Source organism: Rhinolophus ferrumequinum, chromosome 20 (genome assembly GCF_004115265.2).
Source record: "Rhinolophus ferrumequinum isolate MPI-CBG mRhiFer1 chromosome 20, mRhiFer1_v1.p, whole genome shotgun sequence".
Classification (NCBI taxonomy): Eukaryota; Metazoa; Chordata; class Mammalia; order Chiroptera; family Rhinolophidae; genus Rhinolophus; species Rhinolophus ferrumequinum.
The window spans coordinates 37,098,685-37,122,185 of record NC_046303.1 but is presented as its reverse complement, the minus strand read 5'-3'; the positions used below and the strand labels follow the sequence as shown (position 1 = coordinate 37,122,185).

The following is a 23,501-nucleotide window of genomic DNA, read 5'->3' as shown; positions in this document are numbered from 1 at the left end:
TTTTTCTTGCTCTGAGGAATAGAGTATCTGTATAAAGCAAGATGTCTTAAATTTTAGCTGAGTCGTTGCTGCCAAATTGTGTGTGTGTGTGTTTTTTTTTTTTAAGTTTATTGGGGGTGACAATTGTTAGCAAAGTTACATAGATTTAAGGTGTACAATTCTGTAATACATCATCTATCTGTCACATTGTGTGTTCACCACCCAGAATCAGTTCTCTTTCCATCACCATATATTTGATCCCCTTTACCCTCATCTACATCCCCCTCCCTTTCCCTCTGTGTCTGACTTTTTGTTTCTTCATTTGTTTGTCTTGTTTTTTTGTTGTTTTCAGTTTTATATACCATATATCAGTGAAATCAAATCGTTCTCAACTTTTTCTGTCTAATTTATTTTGCTTAGCATTATAATCTCAAGATCCATCCATATTGTCGCAAATGGTACTATTTCATGTTTTCTTATGGCAGAATAGTATTCCATTGTATATATGTATCACAACTTCTTTATCCAATCACCTATAGAAGGACACTTTGGTTGTTTCCATGTCTTGGCCACTGTAAATAAAGCTGCAATGAACATAGGAACACATATATCTTTATGAACAAATATTTTCATATTTTTGAGTAAATACCCAGGAGAGGGATTGCTGGGTCATATGGTAATTCTATTTTTAATTTTTGAGGAACCTCCACACTGCCTTCCATAGCGGCTGCACCAGTCCGCATTCCCACCAACAGTGTATGAGGGTTCCTTTTTCTCCACAGCCTCTCCAACACTTGTTATTGTTTGTCTTGTTGATGATAGCCATTCTAACTGGGGTGAGGTGATGTCTCATTGTGGTTTTTATTTGCATTTCTCTGATGATTAGTGATGTTGAACATTTTTTCATATCTATTGGCCATTTATATATCTTCTTTGGAGAAATGTCTCTTCAGGTTCTCTGCCCATTTTTTAATTGGATTATTTGTTTTTTGTTGTTGTTGAGTTGTATGCGTTTTTTATATATTTTGGATATTAGCTCCTTATTCGAGGCATTGTTTGCAAAAATCTTCTCCCATTTAGTTAGTTGTCTCTTTATTTTGTCGATGGTTTCTTTTGCTGTGCAGAAGCTTTTTAGTTTGATGTAGTCCCATTCATTTATTTTAGCTTTTACTTCCCTTGCCTTTGGGGTCAAATTCATAAAATGCTCTTTGAACCCAAGGTCCATAAGTTTAGTACCTATGTTTTTTTCTATGCATTTTATTGTTTTTATTTGCTGCTGTGTAATCAACTGTTTTTGCCTCTAATCAGTATTTTTAGGGAAAGGCGCACCAATTGTAATTCTTTTTGCTTTCTCTTGATCTTTTTTGCTTTTATTTTCAGATATTTTAAGAGACTAAACACATATCACACTCCATGTTTAAAATGAAAACATTAAAAGGATTAGCTCATCCTGATATTTTGCTGTGCATTTTGATCATAGTTCTGTTTTCTTTTGCCAGTGTGCCCCCAATATTCATAAAATGGATGGATATTCATGTGACGGTGTTCAGGTAGGTTACTTCATCTTTACCATTTTTCATGTGGATCAGCAAGAAAGAAATACTAAAATCTTAACAAAATAGGAAGACCACTTTAAATGTTTGGTAATCAACTCTGAAGATAAAAGGCCTTTACGGTGCTCATCTACTAGTTCTCCCAGTCGCATTTACTTTTTTAGTTATCTGACAAAAGCAGACATTGCATAGCTAATATGTATGCTTTTCCACTTTAGGGAATTTGCTTTGGAGGAAGATGTAAAACCAGGGATAGACAATGCAAATACATCTGGGGGCAAAGTAAGTAAATAGTGTGGCTTCATCATTTCAAAGTATGGTATCAGACCAAGGGACATGTGAGCTGGAAGTCAATTTCCAACCACTTTATGAGTGGGGGAATTCTTGAAACCATTGCAAGTCTTAGCAGGGACACTTTTGTGGAAATGAGAGAAGGTACCTCCTTTGAGAAGACACAGCCATACACGTGTTGGCTAGTTGGCCGTGCCTTTGGACATGACAGAAGGTGCCTTTGCTGCCAGGCAAGGGAAGGGCACTTTAGGATGTACAGCTAGGAAAATAGACCAAACCTGGACGTGAGGTCCACTTACACTTTCCTTGGCTGAGTGTCCTTAAGCAAAACCTGTACAACCATATGGGATGGACATGGACCCTGGATAGGCCTCGCTAGGCTTAGGATTGTAGTATTTTAGCTAGCGTTGCTTTTTCTTCAACAATCGTTCTTAAAGTCTAGTTGCCTTTCCTACTTATAGGTGACCTTCTGCTTAGGTAGCTGTACCATATCAGAAAGAAATCTTAGTGTTATTCCTTTCAAAGTTTGTAGAATTTTCAGAGGGAATGGCATAATATTTATATCAAAAACATGTTATTTAAGTTATGTCTCTATTTAGATATATGTTTAAATGTTGTATAATATATTTTTTTCCAGAAGTATTACCAGCCCTTTTGAAAGCCATTTTTCTTTCAAAGTCTTTCAGAAGACAGTTTGTATTAGAAAGCAAGCTATAAAGATAACAATAATCCACATTGTCACAAACTGTGGCTATCGTCCTTTTGGGCGGGGAAGCGTATGTTTTCTTTGAGCAACTAGAGAAATATTGGGGTGGGGGAACTTTTAGTCATGCAGTACAAAGTCTCTTTGTACTTTGGACAAAGAGATATAGCAAAGAGATGTAGTTTTCTTTTTTTTTTCCTGCACTTAAAAAATAGTAGCTGACAGAAAGAAGTAGGAAAAGAAAATACCAACATAATTATTGTTTTCTTTTTAAATATATACAAGCAGTCTTTGGATTAATTTGCCAAAGTCATTTTGATCTAGCTCTTGGATAACTTAATCAACCAACCTAGTTTTAGCAAAAATAAAATCCTGACAAAAATGACGACATAATATAAAATGTTATTGGACTGTCAGAGATTCTGCATGAATTCAAGTTTGTCTAAAAGCAAAATAAAGTTGTTTTTTTTGTTTTGCTTTTTGCTCGCTGTTAAGAATTAGTGAACAAGATAGAAATTGAACTGATGTTTCTTGAATCTTTAATTATAGTACATTTGCTATTTTAATAAAATTGTCTTTATGATTAATAAAAGTTATTGAGTGAGAAATTCATGCTTTACATTTAGGACTGAGATTAAAATGTGGAGTATTTATTCAAGGAACCAGTTGGTAGCATCTTCCCCTAATTACTGGCCAAATTCTGAAGAGTGCTGTTTTGGAACCTAAATGCATCCTATCAAAGATCTAAATAGATTTGTTTTTCAAATTTCAAATGAGCAGCCATGAAAAATGTATGTGTCATGGATATCTGAAGTATAAGAAAACTCTTGTGAACTGTGGGTACCATTTTGGAATTGATAACATCCTAGTGGAGAATAGTCCTTAAATAGCTATTTCCCTGACTGCAAACATTTTGAGCAGCTCACATGTTACACCTGTCACTGATAGAAAGCTCTGTTCTGCTTCAGAGGTGATGGCATCAGACAAATACTGCTATGAGAAACTGAATATCGAAGGGACCGAGAAGGGAAACTGTGGGAAAGACAAAGACACATGGATACAGTGCAACAAACGGTGAGATGGACAAGTTAGCCCCAAGCTTATCCCTTAGTTAATTACAAACATTACTTTTTAAGTGACCAGGACTTTCCTGTTTTCTGCATCCCACAAAGCAGTGTGTTGCCTGTTCATCTCTTCCCAGTGTTCCAGCATCACCTTTGAAGAAGGTTCCCAAATCTTAACATGTACGCTGACCTCTCTCCTAAGGCCCAAGTCATACTTATAGTTACCTTGGGACTTTTTCACCTCAAAGACACCTGCCAGCATCTCAAAAGCAGCACAAATTAAAGCCACCAGAATATGTCCTCAGTTAACTGGCTCTGACTTTTCTACACCACTGTTTTTGCCAAAGGTCTTAATATCTCACTGTCTTTCTATTTAGAAACCTCAAAACGATTCTTGACTCCATCTTCCCTCTAGCACATTGTCCAAACGGCCAAATCATGTTCGTTCTTTCCTTTATTCCCCCACCATTTGTCTTTAATTCACCCTTTCATTTCCATTCCTATTGCATTGAGGACCTATATTAAGGACCCAACTAAGACCTATATTAACTCTTCAACTATTACAGAAGCCTCTTAACAGTTTTTTACGCCAGCAGTCTCTAAAAGGCTGCCATCAGAATAATCTTATACAGAATAGTTTTGACCATGTCAATTCTTTGTTCAAATTTCACTGGTTCCACATAGCTAATTAATAGTAGGAATAATACCCAACATTGATTGAACACACACTGTGTGCTGATCACTGTATTATGCTCTACATAAGCTACATCATTTAATCTTTATGTCAGTTCTTCCCATTTTATGGAGGAGGCAACTGAGACCCAGTTAACTAATTTGACCAAGGTCACACAACTAGGATGTAATAGAAGCAGAATTAGAATTCAGGCAGTCTGATTTCATAATTGTCTTTAAACTATTTTGTTGAATGTCATACTGTTTTGTTTAACAAACACAATGAAACTAAAGAGATACATATTATATCTGTGTGTGTGTACACACACACACACACACACACACACACACACACACACATACAAGTAGGCATAAATTTTGTAGATTCTCAAAATGTCCTGGTCACTTAAAAAGAAACCTTAGCTCGGCACTGTACCTCCTCCACAATTTGCCCCGACCTCCATTTTTCGTTTTTGTTTCTCTTCTCTTCCGTAGTTTAGTAAACTTTGCATTCCTAATATGTGCATTATATTGTCCTGCCTCCGTGCCTATACTTGCGCTATTCATTTCTCTGGAAGCACTCTTTATACCCACTTTATTACCAGTCAAAACTATCCATTCTTAAAAGATCTGCTTTGACAACACTTTCTCTATAAGTTATTTCTGGATTTACTCTAGAAATAAATCATCTCCCTCTTCTTCTTAATTCCCACAGCTCTTTGTACTATTCTTATCCCCACAACTATGTTGTTTTATAATCGTTTATGTATGTGATTTCTTTTCTCATCCAGCATATAATTTCCTTGAGGATAAAAATCATGTCTAATTGCCTTTATATATTCTAAAATATTTAGTAAGCTCCATACACAAAAATTACATTTAAAAAATGTTGAATGACTATCTCTTCTGTGTTAAGAAATCATTTTTGTTTATGACAGATACAATAAAATGATACCTGAACTTTTAAAAATTATTTTTTAAGAATCAAGTAATACATATCGTTTTCTGTGTTGGTGATAGATATGAGTCCTAATTTTTCTCTTTTCTGTACCTGATAAAGCCTAATATTTCCATATATAATTTTGCCAGCCTACTAATCAGCCTTGCTGGCCTACCAAGAAGATATTTAAGGATATGTGTTTATCATTATCTATATTAATAATTAAAATGTGTTAGGTATGAAAATATGTAAGATAGTATTTAGCACCAGTGAAAATATTTTACACATTAAATCAGAATTATCTGTGACAGTTGGGGAGGTAGTGGAATATGAGTATATTGAAGAAGGAATCATGAGCCCATATGGTTGAGAAGCTACAAAATGTATGTCTGCTTGTGTGTGTGTGTGTGTGTGTGTGTGTGTGTGTGTCAGTACACACACACAGAGATATAATATGTATCTCTTTTTGAATTCTGGGGCAAAAAGTTGAAGAAAGAGCTGTTTTACAAAAGAATGCTCATCCAAGGTCATTCATTCACTTATCAAATATTAAAAAATGTTTTAGTATATCTAGCAATGTGTTACAGGGATAGAGATTCCGATATATCAGAAGTCTATTTGATGGATAATTTCCTTTAGACAAATTCTTTTTTTTGTTTTTTTTTTAAACTTTTATTTATTTAAGTGTGTTTTTCCAAGATCTATCAGCTCCAAGTCAAGTAGTTGTTTCAATCTAGTTGTGGAGGGCGCAGCTCATAGTGGCCCATTTGGGGACCGAACCGGCAACCTTGTTGTTAAGACACTGCGCTCCAACCAACTGAGCTAACCGGCCTCCCTTCAATTCTTGAACTAATTGACAGTAAAGCAAAAGCTAAAAAAAAAAATAATAATTGGGATTTTGATACATCAATAAATTTCAGAGAAGATACCTTTTAAAGCTGGATTAAATGTATTTGGGTTTATTTTATTTTGCTTATAACTTGAGCATATCATATAGTTGATGAAAAACAAATGCTAAAATGAGATAAGATTATTGTTCTCACTGCACATGGTTGTAAAGTAAATAATTGGTACTCTTTTAATACAGGGACGTGCTTTGTGGTTACCTTTTATGTACCAATATTGGTAACATCCCAAGGCTTGGAGAACTTGATGGTGAAATCACATCTACTTTAGTTGTGCAGCAGGGAAGAACTTTAAACTGCAGGTAATCATCCAACCATTCCGTGAGAATATTAGTCTGCTCACTTCTGAGGAATGCATTTTAGGATTACTTCTATTTTCAGTTCATGTGAATGTTAGTAAACCAAAATAGAATCTAGCCCATATAATGAAATAAGTCCTGATAGAAAAGAATATAAAAATTAGGGTTTAGTTTACATTTAATTCTTATCAAAGGAAATGAATGAAACTTCTGGATATAATTAGTAGATTAAATATATACATCTTCTTTTGTTCCCTTCTGAAATCCCACTAAAGTGACACTAACTGCATCTTTTTTAGAAAACCCATATCCACAGGAAAGCAGAGAAAGGGAGAGGAGACAATAGCCATAAAATTTTGGAGTGTGGAAAGCAAAAGAATGTGTGACAAATGATTATAAAAACTACAAAAACTGAAATCCTAATCAGTTATTGGGGAAAACTGAGAACTAAGTCAGAATATACTGTTGGTTCCTAAAAAGCTCAAAAACGGGCATCATCATTGACTTCTGTAAGAGGGAGTAAAGGATTAAGGGGCAGGGAAGGGGCTTAAAATAAAGAAGATAGGTAAAAGTCTGTTAAGGAAGCACTAACAGATTACGTCCTTGATTCAGCTAAATTAGGTATTGGTCACGCTCCCATGGGAGATTTGAGCTTTGTATTCTGAGATAATAAAATAGGTTTCCAGACTGAAGAACCACAGGCAATATTGATATCAGTATTGTACGGAACTGGTACTGCTTCATTGATGTTCAGTCAGAAAGCTCTAGAATTGCTAAACATCTGTCTGTTCCCCCTCCTCAAATGTGAGCAGATTATCAGACATGTGAAGAAATTCTCTAGCATGAAAAAAAAGAGATAAAAACAACCACTTAGAAAAAAAATAACAACCACCTACCAATATTTATGAGAGATAAGATATTTCTCTCATGAAACAAGAATAGAGAGCTATTTTAAAAAATGAAGAACATTCAAGAAGGGAAAAATGCTTTTTGAAATTAAAAATATGATGGCAGAAATTAAATTCAATAGTTGAAATTATCTCCCAGAAAAGTACTGCAAAAGAGGGAAAGAAACGAACAGATAGAGAAATTAGAATAGAAATAATAAAGAACAGAAAAAACAGCAGGGAGGAAATTATCAGTGAATAACTCAAAAGTGACGTAACCTAGAACTGATGGACTTGAATTTCCGTATTGACAGGCTCACCAGCTGCCAGGTACAATGAATGAAATTAGAGGCTCATCTAAACATATCATCATGAAATATCATAACCTTAGGACAAAGAACAGAATCCCAAGTATTTCCAGAGAAGAAGGAAAAAAAGATGGGGCATTGGAAAGACTTAGGATCTATCAGCACGAGCCCTGGGAGCCAGAAGACAAAGGAGAAAATAATTTCCAAACTAGCATTCTGTACAGAGGCAAAATATCAATCAAGGATGAGAGTAGAAAATAATGATTTCTAGATATGCAAGTTTCCCCCAAATTTACTCCCCTAAACCTTTTCTCAGGAAGCTTCTGGAAATTGTGCTTACCCAAAACGAAGGCGTAAACTAAGAGAAAGGCAGGGAATTTTGGAATCAAGCCCTCTCCGTGAGGGCTGTCCTCCCATAGAGGGGAGGGGAAATCTAAGATGTACAGCTCTGCACCAGGTACCAGGACATCCCGATCAGATAGGTGCAGGGGAAAGTCCAGATGGGAACTCTGGGAGAGATTTCTACAGGAAGAGGAACTGGTGATCAGTGGAGATTTTGACATTTTAAAAAACTAATTTATCTGTTTGACTCGTTAAACTAATTAATAAAAATAAAAAGAATGGAGATTTTTTATGTAGTAGCCTTGACGTGGCACCATATTGATAAATTGATTATATATATGTTTTCAACTTCTATTCTGTTTATTTTTTATTCCTACATAACATGTAGACTTGCTATATTGAATAGCGTAGTTAACAATAGTTGAGCCATTCTCAAATATAATTTGTAAATATAGCACTCTTTTTTGGAAATGTAAACCAAAATCACTTCTCATTTTTGTTCAAAACATTTGAAATCTTGAAACTTACTTACTTATCAAATCAAATACTATAATAATGGTCTTGACTTGTACATGATATTCAAGGCAAAATGATAAAGCCATTTCAATTCAGGAACTGTTTAATTATGTTTAAATCCTAAAATATATCAATATCGCTGAAAAGAATTAGATCAAGAGATTCAATTGCTTTCTTGACAGAGGTTAAAAATGCTTGTTATTAGTTTTTATGAGATAATAAATAGAAAATAGAGAAATGGATATTGCCCACTTTTTATTTTTTAAGTATATTGTTAAAATGAATGTGAATTAATGGAATCCCATTTCTCTTTGTTCTCAATTTATTTTCAGTGGTGGGCATGTTAAGCTTGAAGAAGACGTAGATCTTGGCTATGTGGAAGATGGGACACCTTGTGGCCCCCAAAAGATGTGCTTAGAACACCGGTGTCTTCCTGTGGCTTCTTTCAACTTTAGTACTTGCTTAAGCAATAAAGAAGGCGCTGTTTGTTCAGGAAATGGAGTAAGTATTCAGTACCTCACCACGGGGAACTACTCAGTTCTTTAACATCACAGAAATAGATATGACCCTAAACTGCATATTTCTGTAATAATGGAAAACATGTTTGTTCATGTTTCTAGCTGGTTTGTAGACAGTTATTCTATCATAGTCATTTATTTGAATATTTCGCTGTGTAATCTGCAAAAGCCTGGGAATAAAAAAAAAATCCAACTTCCTAACCAAATTCTTTCATCATCTTTTTCTTATAATGTTAACGTGATCTCATATAATGTCAGTTTTCTATAAGTGATCTAGGAAACAATATATGGGATAAAAAAAGAATAAAAAGCAGGGGCAGTGGCCATAATATTTAACAACTGTATGGTCCAGGCACTGACCAATTAGAACACATCATAAATAACTGCCGTAGCCACACCAGTGTCCATCAGCTGAGGAGAACTCCTAGAAATAAAAACAGTAATGTAAGGAAATGTTTCTCACAGATGAATAGAAAGAATGGCGTTGTTTAAAAGTCTATTCTATTATCTTAGTCATATCTGATAATGTAAGTCCTATAGAAATATCATGCTAAGCAAAATAAGTCAAACAGCAAAACTTGAGAACCATGTGATTTCATTCATATGTGGGATATAAAATTGAAAGCAACAAACGAATAAGACAAATGAAAACTCATAGACATGGACTACAGTTTAGTGGTTAATGGAGGGAAAGGGGGGAGGAGGGTTCGGAAAGGGTAAAAGGGGTCAAATATATGGTGAGGGAAGGAGATTTGACTGGTTTGTATATACAATGCAATATACAGATGATGTAATATAGAATTGTACACCTGAAACCTCTATAATTTTATTAACCAATGTCACCCCAATAAATTTAATTAAAAAAAGAAAAAATATAGTCATGGGATGTAAAGTACAGCGTAGGGAATATAGTCAATAATATTGTAATAACTATGTATGGTGTCAGGTGGGTACTAGACTTAGCGGGGGGATCAGTTCGTAAATTATGTAAATGTCTAACCACTATGCTGTATACCTGAAACTAACACAGAATAATATTACATGTCAACTGTAATTGAAAATAAAATAAAGAAATAAGTTTATAGGTTAAATAAACAGTCTTTATTAGTGATTACAGATTTGTCATTTTCAGTTAGGAATTCCTATACTAACAAAACCTTTTCGGGTTCTTTTTCTTTTGGTATGTGCTATGATTTCTTCTTACCCTCATTCCAGATTCTTTACTTGAACTGGTTGTACTATCCAGTTGAGGTAAAGGATCCCTGTCCTGGAATTGTAAGCCTGAAATCCTGGTCATTCCATGTATGTTCCCAAAGGATATGCCAAGAATGTCTTAGGGAGGGCTTACTAATTGTTACTCTTTGCCAAAGGATAGGAATTCTTATAGCACATGAGAATAGAGAAGACATTAAAGTAAGCAGTTCTGCTTCTATAAAGGGGTCTGCTAAGTCCTCTTTTCTTAAGGACTAAGCGTATGTTAGGGGGAAATGCTTTTTGGGGGGACAGGGGAAAAGAATAATGGAAAATTTTCCTGATCATTCAGGCTAATGAATAACCATATCTTATTCATCTAGAAATCCTAAGTATATAACAGAGTCCAAACATAGTTGTTATTTAGCCACTTGTTTAATGGATGAGTAAAAGAGTGATAGACACAAGTAAATCAAATGGCAAATAATATCCAAATTATTTACAATAATTATGCATAATACAGAGAGGTTATATCCTATGCATTTTATAGTAACTTGACTGCATATGTGACAAAAACTAAAATGAGAAATATAATTTATATTCTTATGCACTATGCATTGTATAGTTGAGAGTATGGGATTGGAATCAGTCTGAGTTTGAATCCCAGCTCTACTTCTTACGAGCTGGGTGAGATTTGGCAAATTACTTAGCCTCTCTGTGACTCAATTTCTCTATTGTAAAGTGGGAATAATAATATTGCCTACTTTAGAGGATTGTTGTGAGGAATCAATGAATTAATACTTTTATATATAATACTTAAAACAATGCCTGTGAGTGTTCAATAAATATTAGCTATGACTCTTTTATTATCACTGTACACTTGTCTCTATATCACTGCTGCTGTTGTATGATATGGAAACTGATACTTGGAGAAGCCAGTTGAGCTGGTTAAGATCTGTTGACAAGACAGTGGTAAAAGGGGAACTCAAAGTCAGGCCTTTTGACTTTAAGCCTAAAACCTTTTTCTTTCTGCGTATTGGTTAGTCTGCAGAAATTTGTTACTCTGAATTAATTTGAGATCTGCAATTTGTTTGTCATATTTTATAGTTACATTTAGATATGGATGTATGTCATCTTCCAGCAAATTAGATCAGAGAAAAGACAGAAACCCATCCAGTGAAAACCTACCTCCTAAAGAACTTTTCTGATCTTAAACCTAACTGAATTCTCTCCTACTTCCCACTCCATTAAAAGTTGTTTTGAATTATAAGATCTAGGTATAGATTCTTTTTCCTGGATATATAAATAAAGACAGATTGTTGTCTGACAATTTTAAAAAATTTAGTGTTATTTTTATGTAAATTTTTTCCCTGTGCTTTGTTTGAGGGAGTTAGCAGTTTCCATGACCCAGAGGTAGCTAATCTCTGTAGCTTGGATTGAGGTGTCAAGGTTATAGCTTTGCAAAACTTTCTTTCTCAGACCCCTGCAAAGCATCAGGCCTCTCTTCTTTTTTATCCAATTTCTCTTTATCTCATCTACTTTCTAAAAGATGACTAAAATTTTAGTATAAAGCTTTCTTTGGAAGAAAGAAACCTTTGTATTGGATAATTGGCAAATGATTGTTATTTCTTAGTTTTTTCTTTTTAATTACTTTATTTATTTTAATTTCTTTATTTTTCAAGTATAGTTGACATACAATATTATATTAGTTTCAGGTGTACAAATAGTTGTTAGACATTTGTATAACTTACAAAGTGATCACCCCAATAAATCTAGTTATTTACCTGACACTATACATAGTTATTACAATATTACTGACTATATTCCTTATGCTATACATCCCCATGACTACTTTGTAACAACCAACTTGTACTTCTTTTTTTTTTCTGCTTAGTTTTTTAAATCTCCCCTTATAAAATTTAAGTCAATGAAATTCAAAACAGTAATTTCTTCGATTTTTTTTTTTAGACATATAAATTCATTCCTCTGTTAGAATGTGTTATTCCCTTTGGGTCAACTGTTGATCTCTAAATATTGTTTTAGGTACTTAGGTAAGAAACAAGTAATTAGCATTAGGAAGAAAGTACTGATAATTTTTCCGTACCATCAGATTGCTAGGCATCTAATTAGAAGTGAATGCTTATTTTCCATGCCTCTGTACCAGAGAGTTGACTTTTCCTCTGGGTTGATTTTGGATCTCAGGTTTGCAGTAATGAGTTGAAGTGTGTGTGTGATAGATACTGGACCGGTGCAGACTGCAGCACTTACTCCCCCCACAGCGATGATGCAAAGAATGGTATAACTCTGGCTGGCAATGGTAGGTACTTCATTTGTTATACACAAGGAAAGAGAAAGCTGTCCTTCAGACAGTTACATTTGGATTATTTTTATAACTCAAATATAAATTAAATCCACAAAATAATGAACTACAATATACAACTGAGGTCCACATTATGAAACTGATGGTTTCCATGAACTTGTAATGATATGGAATACTGAATATAACTTTGTCCCCTGATTTAGCGTTACGTGTACCTTGTCTTAATCAGACTGAGATTTTTCAAGTATTGTTACTTGTTTGGGGCTGACGATAAACCCTAGCATTTCTTTTAAGTTAAGAAGGTAGTCACTTCTTAATTCTCTGAATTTAATGGAAGAATTTTATATTTTGGGACTGAATAAATAAGAAAAAAATTAAATTAATTTTAAAATATTTTGTTGACTTTAATATTCTTTATCATAGAATCTCATTTGTATTCAAACCTCAGTTCTGTAGCCTGAACCGTAGGTCATTCTAGAAGTAGTAACCTTGGTCAGCATGCTTGGAAGGGGTTGAAGGACGTGGGTAAGAAACTACAGATGCACCCCTACAAGCTAAAGTAGCCCAAATGGAGAAGCAAAATTAAATGCAGACAGTTGAGAGAACACAGATCTTGGTGATAAATGTTCCCTTTTAAACTATTTTATGAGGTCATTATTGAGTATTCTTTTGCATTAAAAAATGCTCAAGCCCTGAAGTCAGTTTGCTTCCAAAGGATGAGAAAAAAAGAGTATGTTCATTGTACTCCAGACAAGTTAAAAATCTTAGCCAATGTGACTTTAATAAAGAAAGTCACAGAGTGATTAAGGGGTTGGTATCTTCAGTCTTAGCAATGGTACTCGAACTTGTTCCAACGGTTAATGCAGAGATGAAGCTATTCAGGTCTATGGATTTAAGTGATGTGTCAAAATCATACCGTTTCTTAGAAATAATCAGGACTAGCATCTACGTTTATTGGTCGAGGTTAAATCCCTGGAAGAAAAGGAAGACAGACATGCTGGGTCTTAGAGAAGGAAAAATCCCAATGACTTAGGTGTCCTCTGGCGTTGGCATCCACCCATCCCACAGAGGGCCTGGGCAGGTGGCAACTGTCTTGTCTCTTCAGATGCCTTAGCCCTGCTGTTCCAACTGACTATGGAGGGCTCCCAGGCAGAGAGACTGCCACTGTGGTCCTGGGAAATTGGAATCTGTGCCGATCACCCATGATTGCTGATCTTTGATTATCTAGAAGGATGCCTCAGGGGAGCAGCAGACAAGGGGAGATCTGAGCTGCTCTGAGTGAAACACATCTGGGTGATTTAAACATATGGTATAAATCATTATCAGCAAAACAGGTCTCCTGGTATCAGAACCAGGCCTCTGATCTGCCTTTTGTGCTCTTGGGCCCTCACTTGGGCTTGCTGACCACGACTGCGACTCACTGGGCCACTTTCACTGCCATGATTCCCTTTAGGATTACATGTCAGCCTCCTGACAAGGGATGCTGACGTACAGGGCCGTTGCCGACGGCTGAGTGCCAGCCCTGCCCTGCCTGACCCTCTGCCAGTCTGGTGCTGCCTGGCTCTCATGCCTCCCCAGCACCAATCTCCAGCCGACCAGACTCTTTTCCTTTGGTTTTTCCTTTTTGAGGGTGCACCATGGCCATCATTGCCAAGACAGGGAACTATAAGCCCAGTGCTTTTGTCATTTCACCACCTGAGCTCTGATTATATAAATCTGTACACATGTTTTCTCTCTTAAGAAGATTATATTTACTTTGAGAGACAAAATATCACATACACAACCAAGAGCAATAGGGACCTTGCATTAGTTGACAGAATGGAACGATATGACCAATAACATTTCTAGAATTTCTGAGGATGAGGTCAGCGTCAAAAGGAACATGAATTTCTAAAAGTTTCTCCCCAATGGGTGCTGTGCCAATATGGTAGAATTATCTTTATTTTTCTTTCTTTTAGTTCAATGACCTCATCATATCTTTCCAGAAAAATGCATGGAAATTATAATTGTGCAAAATGCACTTGGACAAGTATTAAAAGGGAGCATACACAAAGAATTTAAAAACAAACAAACAGACAAACAAACAATTGATGCCCGGTGCTAAGTTATGGTTGATTTTTCTTCCCTTTAAAAATACCCACTATTGTTGGTGTGGTTATTACAAAACTGGAGAATAAAGTTCCTGAAAAAATTTTGTATCAAAATTTCACTTATATACACTGACCATCATTGTTTCTTTTTTGTCCCCCCAGGTGTTGCTGGTACCAATATCATAATAGGCATAATTGCTGGCACCATTTTAGTGCTGGCCCTCATATTAGGAATAACTGCATGGGGTTATAAGTAAGTGAAACGTCTCAGTATTTTTACTATCAAAACATACTTTAAGACATTTTGTTTAAATGAGTTAAACATCTAGGAAGATTTGTGATAAACATACCTGCAGTGGACATCAGTCTGGCTCAACACTCAATCAGTGATTATTGTTGGCATGGTTAGAGGTGATAACAATTTATCATTTTTTTAGATTTTGAGATAGCTCCCATGTATTCTAAAAGTCTTGAATATCGTCTTAAAACCATTATGTGAAGTAAAAATCAATCCAAATTGTGTCTTATACAGAGGATGTGTTGGTTGCTCGTTAATGATACAGGTCCTGTCTTGACTTAAACTCACGCCCAGAAATGTAGGCAAGATAGTCAAGTAGAGAGCCTGGTGCCTTAATAAGAGTCGCAGCTGCAGCACATCTGTACTGAGTGCTTGCTATGGCTGTGCGTCATGCTAAGGGCAAAACCTCTTTATCTTCACAGCCAGTTTGAAGGAGGCACTATTTGTTAAATATGGGGGTGTTTTTGTCTGAAGAAAAGACTGTTCAGAGATGTTTGCTAAAATTAAAATTCAACTTTAAGTTAAAGCTTTTAAAAGTCTAATTCTTAAACTTCAGAGTTCAACTTAGAATTTCTTTGGTTTTATTTATAAATTTTAAAAAGTTATGCTATGTAACTTTTGAAAATTGGATCTTAGCTAAAACTAAAATTACCTTTCAGCTAATTTGAAACCTAACCATCTCCAATTACTAATGAAATGATTTGTGTCTATTTTTTTAATGATTAGAATTAAAAATACATCTTTCTGTATATTATTTCTTATTTTCATGAAATTCTTTTGAGGTGTCATTTTTTTTTCCACTTCTGAATGTATGTACTTTGCATATTTATTAAGGAAAAACACAAATCTTGATCATACTGCAGTATCCTCTTCATAAATAATTTGAACCTAAATGATGAAAGTTTTAATGTTACTAAACTTATTCAGAATATGTTTAAAAATAGAATGAGAATGTAGAAATTTTTAATATAGAAATGAAATTAATGAATATGATGTTTCACATCTTATATTTCAAATTCAAAAATGGATTTAGGACCTGAGAACTCATTTTCTCATTAATTCTTCCAATTTTACTGTCTACCCCTTCTTCAAGCCTTGGAATGAGTGGGGGGAATGATGGAATAGGAAATAAGGAATACTCGTAAGGAACTAGTGGACCACTTAGGTAATCAGATTGAGAGAATAAAAAGTAAAACATTATTGTAGAACAGGGAAAAAAGGGTCAAATATATGGTGACAGAAGAAGAACTGACTGGGTGGTGAACACATGATGCAATATATCGATGACATATTATAGAATTGTGCACTTGAAACCTATGTAGTTTTGTTGACCATTGTCATTCCAATCAATTTTAATAATAAAAAAGACACACTATTATAATACTAATCAAAAAGAAAAGAAAAAAAACATGTTGACTAGAAAGATTCTGGGCTTATTCCCTGATAGTTTCAAGAATGAAAAATTCTTTTATCATTGGCACTTTTATCCTCATCAGCTCATTATTAAACAAGATTCTTATTGGGTACACAGAATAGATTGGCAGGTAAAGGTGCTACAAACAAAATCGATGTGGAAGCATTATCTTGATCTTAGAGGAAGGAGTCTACCACTCAGTTGCGTGACCTTTTTAACATGTCTTTCGAATAACATTTAATTAGGTCAGGATAGAAAGTTAAAAATGAACTATTTTTAGTTAAAAGTTAAAAGTCACTGATGCCTCACTACTACAACCTCTAGAACACATTTTTAAGATTGGTTTATTTTAAAGCTCATGTAATTTTATTTTAGAATATGGCCAAATTAAAACAAAAAAAAAAAACCAGAGACTAAACTTTGAACAAAGTCTTTCTAATGTGAAGTAGTATTTCTTACTACTTAATGTGAGTAAGGAATAATAACTTAGGAGGTCCATAACAGACGTGAACTAACTCACTCTAATTTATCATAGTTTGGGGTACATACTGTATCCAAAAAGAAATGAATTGTGATTTTTATTTTTATGAAAACAGTTAATTTGTATAACTTGATTATTTCATTTCATTATTGAAATCAATATACACATCGGAAAACCTGTATTTGAAATAGAGTTGACTTTCTAACATTACTATTTAGTATGATGCAATCGATATTGAGAAAAGTTACTCTTTAATAACTGAAGTTTTTCATGCTTTAAAAAATAGTTATTTGAAAACTTTGTCATTACCCCTATGGTGTCACTTGTAAAGATGAGTGAAATTTGTGTTTATGTGACTTTGTATTCCTCATTTTAATTCTGCATTCAAAATCCTCCATTGGAGACCTTTCAATGAATGCTAGAGCTTTTATGTTTAGTGCTGTCTCTTAACGTACTTTCGTAGGTAACTAATTCTTTTTTTTCCCCCTCTCTTCTTGTCCATGAAAAGAAACTATCGTGAACAGAGGTATGTGATGAGAATAATCTGAACATATAACTGAAAGGTTTAATTCTTATTAGCATCTTTGGAATTCGTACATGCAATTATAAATAAAGTTCACTTTGTTTTTATGCTGTAGTGATCATAAACTAATTGTGGTTTTTCATGATTTTGAAATGATAATTTTAATAGTGATGCCATGGAATGTATTCATTTAAAACATATCTATCATTATTTAATTTTAATGGTTATTTCATCCAATAATACTACAATTAATAAAAGTTCTTATTTGTTACTTTTATAGTAATATATATATGGAAATTGATTTTTTCCCCCATCTAAAACAAACTTCTTCTATGCTAAGCTGTCACCTTTGTTTATGTTAGTCAATTAGCTTTACAGCACTCTTGTTGTCAAATGCTTTCTGAGGGGATTTACTTTCTGTTGCTGTTGTTATATCAGTAACTTCCATTCATAAGTGATAAAATTTCTATGGGCCCGGTGTTGTGGTCAGGAGACTGTCCTGGCACTTGATGAGCCTGTTTTATTTCTGCATAAGGAAATATTTTTTGTACTGATTATTATTAGGTTATTTCACAGGTAGTTAAAGAAATAATTTGCGTAGTTGGAATCTCTGATCATCTAGTATACTTTTCTTGAATAAAAAAGCCCAGAAAGTCAGGCACTTCTTTCATCATAACCTTAAAATCTATGTTTAAGCAACAGTGTAAACAGGGATACAAAAAGCATTTATGCAGTTCTGTAACAATTGCCTATTTTTTAAATAAATCTAAATTAGCCCATATTGGGGTACACCCTTTGCTTTTCACATTAAAAAAAATTACTAATGCTATTAGCTATTGATAAAAAAAAAAAAAAAAAAAAAAAAAACACCTGAAAATATCCTGGAAATTGATAACCCAGACCAGATCTTGTACATCATATAGTACTAGTTTTGTACGCAAGATATCTTTTCAGATTCCTTCTTACTTTTCCTACTATTTTATTAAATGCCGTGGCAGATTAGGAATAAGATGCAATAAACATGGTGAGACTTTTTCAGGCCCTAACCACAGTTTTCATTTTTTCACAAATTAAATTTATGAACTTTACTCTTCTGATTCTCCCTACGTTGTAATATAAAATTCCTACAAGATTTTAGCCATAAGCATCTATAGAGTCTCTATGAATAAGTGGTGCCTACAGGGTACCAACTGAGATCCTGGTCAATTAGCATAAATATTAGAAAATATTGACCTGGCCCTGGTGTGAGTAAGTCGTCATTAACAGAAATAGTAAAACTGAGGCAAAAGTAGTTAAATTTTGAAATCACCTAGATTTCTTTTTGCCATGTTTTAAACTCGTGTCCTAAAACACTGAAGAGCTGGAGCCATGTAAGCTTTCTGTTGCGTAGAAGTTGATCAGTCATAATCAGAAATCTAAGTTTCATGGCTTTATTCGGTGAAAAATAGAATTAGGCTAATAAGATAAACGTTGATGATTCAGCTCCATTTCCATAGGAACTGGGACTATAATGTAATTTAATATTGATGATTACATAAAAAGGAAAATAAAATGCCGCAAATATGTAACATAAGCAAAACTAAAGTGTGTTCTAATACGTGTTCTCGCCAGGGATACTATCCAGAATAAAGGAATTGTCCACACTACAAAAAATTAATATGTAAAACTGAATTTCTTATTCTAACTCAATACATGCATAGGTATAGTTAAGAAAATGTTTACAGTAAGACTCTCGTTTACGTACCTGATATAATTTCATGCCTCCTGGTATTACTGAGTCATCATTTCATCTATCTGGCTACTGTTTTGGAATCTAGTTCATATTTTGAGAGTTGTCAAATCTTCAGCAGATATTCATTTCATATAATTTGATTTATTTTAACACAACCTGTATTTATTTTTTTGCCCTTGTCCATAGCTAATGAATCTTAGGTTTGTACAATAATTCTCACAATGAGAAGTAGCAAAGAATGGACTTTAGATCAGGAGGTTGTGAATGGATAAATATGTTCTGAAGGATTTTCCTTTTTGAGAATATATGTTAGTGGTTATAAAGAAGATGGTAAGGCCAGTAAACCAAAGCATGCATTAAGAACACATGCAATCTTGTAAAAATATCTGCAGATACTCCAATAAAGATGTGCCTAATTTCAAATGATGCCAGGGAGTAGAAATAAGAATTTTGAGTTGTCCTTGCCTTTACATTAGGTTTTTCTTTGAGGTTCCGTGGTAGGAGGACCAAGGGACAAGGAATCAGAAATCTACTTGGTAGTAGGTGGTCTTGGAAAATCACTTAAACTTCCCTCAACTCTAAAAGCAGATAAAGTTCTTTGTAATCTGTAAAGCATATAATAAAGGATGTTATTAGTATGTGGTCTCTGAAGACTTTGTTTCTCTGACCTTCAAAAGAAAGAGGTGGATATGGTTGTTCTCAAAGAGGAAGGCAGCATTCATCGATGTAGGTGAGACCCATACATACTGGGTAAGCTGGTGAAAGAATGGTGAACATAAAAGTTTGCTTTGACAACTAAATGCAAGAACATAGTAAATAGGTAGCCAGTTTTTATTGTCACATTAATAACATAATGGCTCAGAAATGCCAATTTGGGCATAATGTTCAAATTATTGGAGAGGTCAAGCAAGTAATTCTGATAACCTGGTAAATTTTTCCTCCAGAGAACATGTCCTCAGGGTTTTCATTATATGAAGGAATGTTTGATAGGTTTAATTGTGGGCCTGACGAAAAAATAAGAAGTAAACTGATTTTTGTTTTTGTTTACAAATTGCTTAATGAAAGTTAGAAGGAGTGGAGGTCGAACCCCATACCTGAATATCACTTTAAATCTGGCCGTGTCATATTCTAAAGGGTAGAACCGGGAAGCTAGGAGCCATGGAGAATTCTTATACATCATGTAGTTAGAAAGATGACTATTGATCCTTTTCTTTCAACTCTTCACGAAAGATGACCTCCATAATTTTACAGTTGATGCTATTGTTTATATTTTAGCATAATTGTTCTAGGACTTTGCAGCTATATATTTTGTAACAAGAATTACAAGTTTGAGTTTTAGTTTTAAAGCAGGCTTGCAAACAGCAATAGAAGAAGAAAACATTAATTGAACTTGGATTTATAAAACACATATATTCAGCTGAAGTAGTCTCTTCCTTTGTCTGAAATGAACAACACATCATTATAATTAATGTGAAATAGAATAAACAATTAGATCATTTCTTACTGATCTGTACCTTAAGCAGAAATCTTCCCCATTTCTTTTCTCTCTCACCTGTTTTAGCCACTTTATTTTCTGCTTGTGAATCTCCCTCCTTTTTTTCCCCCAACCTTCCTTAGTTTGTTTTTATATTACTATTATTTCAGTGATAGTCATACATCTGTCAGTGTGACTTGGTACACATTACACAATATTTCTTAAAACAGTAAAGTAACAATTTCAATAATAGACAACCCAGACACCAACAAAGCACTGGAGAAATGCCTCCTTCAGCATTAAGGTTAAGACTTAATTTTTTTCATTATATTCACATTTTGAATATGTACAGGATTATTAAGTTAAATTTGGTTCATTGGATCCTTTTAGGAAAGATCAGACTTCCCTCCTAACAGGGACCCTTTCTGAGGAAAAATAATTTAGTTAAATAAGATTTTCTTTTCTTTTGGTCATTATGTAATAGAAAATTCATGCACATATCTAAGATATTTATGTATAATATGGGACATTTTCCCATTATAAATCTTAACACTTGTCAGGCCACCTAATGTAGTCACTTCTAGATTCCAAAATTCTATAAAACCAGCAAAATTTCAGAAAAAAAGCGATAAAGACTAGAAAAATAAATTCAATTTAAAAAAGTTTAAAGAGATCATTTAGTTGGTCATTTATAATTGTTTATAGGAAATGATGAAATGTTATTTTCTTGATCATGGGGACCTGATATTCTCTATCTTTACTAAAGGTAAAACAAGAGTAAATAAATAGGTTTGTTATAATATGTAATTGATATCGAAAAAGGGTAAATTTCTGGATGGTGAATATTAAATATTATTCTTGAAATCTTTAACGAAATGAATAATCATTAACATTTTTATGCATTTATGATGTGAAGAAAGTTACACATATTCCTTGTAGAATTTTAAGCAGAATGCCGAGTAGTTTCTGTATTTTGAAGACTTCACAATAGAGATAGGTAAGAATCTAATCTTCCTGGGATGATAAAAACAAGGCTGTGCCCAAGAAATTCACTGAACTTAAACTCCCTTCCAACTCTCTAACTGAAGCCCACAGTTTCTATGTTTAGCATTTATGATGTTTGTGCACTGTATACAAGAAGACAGTGTACTTCAGTTACATTGAAAGAGTGGTAAAATGTGCTCAGTTAAAAAAAGATACTGGGTCTTATCCATTGTGAGAGGCGGTCCAGTTAAGCCTGTGCTGTCAGCTAAGTGATGCTTTGGTAAATTCCTGAGTGCCAGAACCAAGTAAAGAGAAGGTGATTTGGTAACTAAGGAAAAACCAAATGGGAAAAGGAGTTAGCAAATGTGTACCTTTGTTGGAGACCTATTTAAGTACAGTTCTGTTTAAAATTCTCCATCCAGCACTAGTTTGTGGCACCTCCAACAATAGTACTGATGGAACCGAATCAAGTTTGAGATTCAGTTGGCTGCTTGGGAGCCGTGCCTTGGCAAATGACCAGATTTGCTATTGAAGAAGGAGTGCTGAGTAGGTGGTCCGATCTAAAGTTTTCTACCCTTTCTTTAGGAAAAGTAATAAAAACCTCTTTCAATCTTAGGTAATTCAAAATCGAGCAAGTAGAGTCAGTAACAGCACAGATTAAATAGATTTTCCCTTGTTGAACCCTTTCTACAGTGGAGATAGAGAATCCAGGCCACCCACCAATTACCTATAAATATCCTTCTAGAGTCTCAACAAGAATTCTGTTATTTTTTTCAACCTTGTCTTCTTCGTGCTAAATTATATTCCTTTACATACTCCACTGCACAATTAGATGATTATATTTTTGACTCACCTTTGAATCTTTTTGAATTTCTTCGTATTTCTGATAAATGAAGATTGAAATTCCAAATTGAGCGGAGAACTCTAATAAAAATTTATTTGGATTGAATTATAGAACATAGTTTAGAAATCAATCAGTTTTTTTTCTTTAAAGACCAATCAAGGTTACATTATATAATGTTTCGATATCATGAATAATTTATTCACCATGGTGAAAAAAAATTATGCCTTTTCTGGGCAAGGATTTTCTGTCCCAACACGTCTCCTTCAGCACCGTTTTTGGGTGTTGTGTTTTTTTTTTAAAGACAAAACCGCAGTTAACATCTCCAAGTATAATGAAGTTACAATGAAATATCTCATATTTCTAGATTTTTCCCTTGAAGCAAGGCTTTATTCACCCAGACTGTAAAGACTTCAGTGATTGCATTTCTGATCTCTACAGTTAGAATGACTTTAACTTGTCACATTATTAATAATCTTACGTGTGGTTATAGGTTTGATTCATATAGATCATTACCCCTACCTCTTTTTTCCTAAAATAATATTTGTATATGTCTGTGTTCATGTGTGTGTCTTGTTTTCTGACTCTGAAATGTTTATTATGCCTTAGACAGTTACCCCAGGGAGATTATGTAAAAAAGCCTGGAGATGGTGACTCTTTTTATAGCGACATTCCTCCTGGAGTCAGCACAAACTCAGCATCTAGTTCTAAGAAGAGGTCTGCTTTTCTGTCGCATTTTCAGATTTCTACCTGTTCCATCACACATTATTCCATTAGTCAGAACATTTCATTATTTTGCAGCAGGTTTGATTACTTCTTCCTTCTTTCTTGAATGTTAAAAAAGTGGTATCCTTTGTTCTTTGATTACTCTATTTCAAAATGCCATATGCTCAGAACCACTTGTTTAATCAAATCAGGCCAGAAATCCAAACAAAACAAAACTAAACAAATAATAACTTTAATTCTTGATAGAAACCCTAGGGTGTTTCAATCTTGCTCATAAATGACTTAAGAAACTGTACCTAGTATTTTATCATATTTTAAATGGTGAGCTTTATGTCATGTTTGGTAGTCAAAGAAAAAGGTTACTGTCATGCTTCAATAAAAGCATTTGTTAAAATAAATTGGTAATATGAATGTTGTGTTGATTATTTTTGAATTTTAAATATATCAAAG

At 34.1% G+C, this 23,501-nt stretch overlaps 1 protein-coding gene across 18 annotated transcripts in view; it reads left to right on the top strand.

Moving 5' to 3' along the window:
* Positions 1 to 23,501, top strand: part of ADAM22 (ADAM metallopeptidase domain 22) — a 229,731-nt gene that overhangs the window by 189,836 nt on the left and 16,394 nt on the right. For 12 of the 18 annotated variants that reach the window (XM_033088383.1, XM_033088395.1, XM_033088382.1 and 9 more), the window contains 9 exons: positions 1,479 to 1,529; positions 1,751 to 1,814; positions 3,495 to 3,600; positions 6,290 to 6,409; positions 8,792 to 8,960; positions 12,371 to 12,485; positions 14,741 to 14,831; positions 17,280 to 17,297; positions 22,935 to 23,129. In XM_033088383.1, the coding sequence (XP_032944274.1) occupies positions 1,479 to 1,529; positions 1,751 to 1,814; positions 3,495 to 3,600; positions 6,290 to 6,409; positions 8,792 to 8,960; positions 12,371 to 12,485; positions 14,741 to 14,831; positions 17,280 to 17,297; positions 22,935 to 23,129 (929 nt within the window). The remainder of the gene's footprint in view (positions 1 to 1,478; positions 1,530 to 1,750; positions 1,815 to 3,494; positions 3,601 to 6,289; positions 6,410 to 8,791; positions 8,961 to 12,370; positions 12,486 to 14,740; positions 14,832 to 17,279; positions 17,298 to 22,934; positions 23,130 to 23,501) is intronic. The other 6 variants (XM_033088399.1, XM_033088397.1, XM_033088392.1 and 3 more) reach the window with 2 other exon arrangements.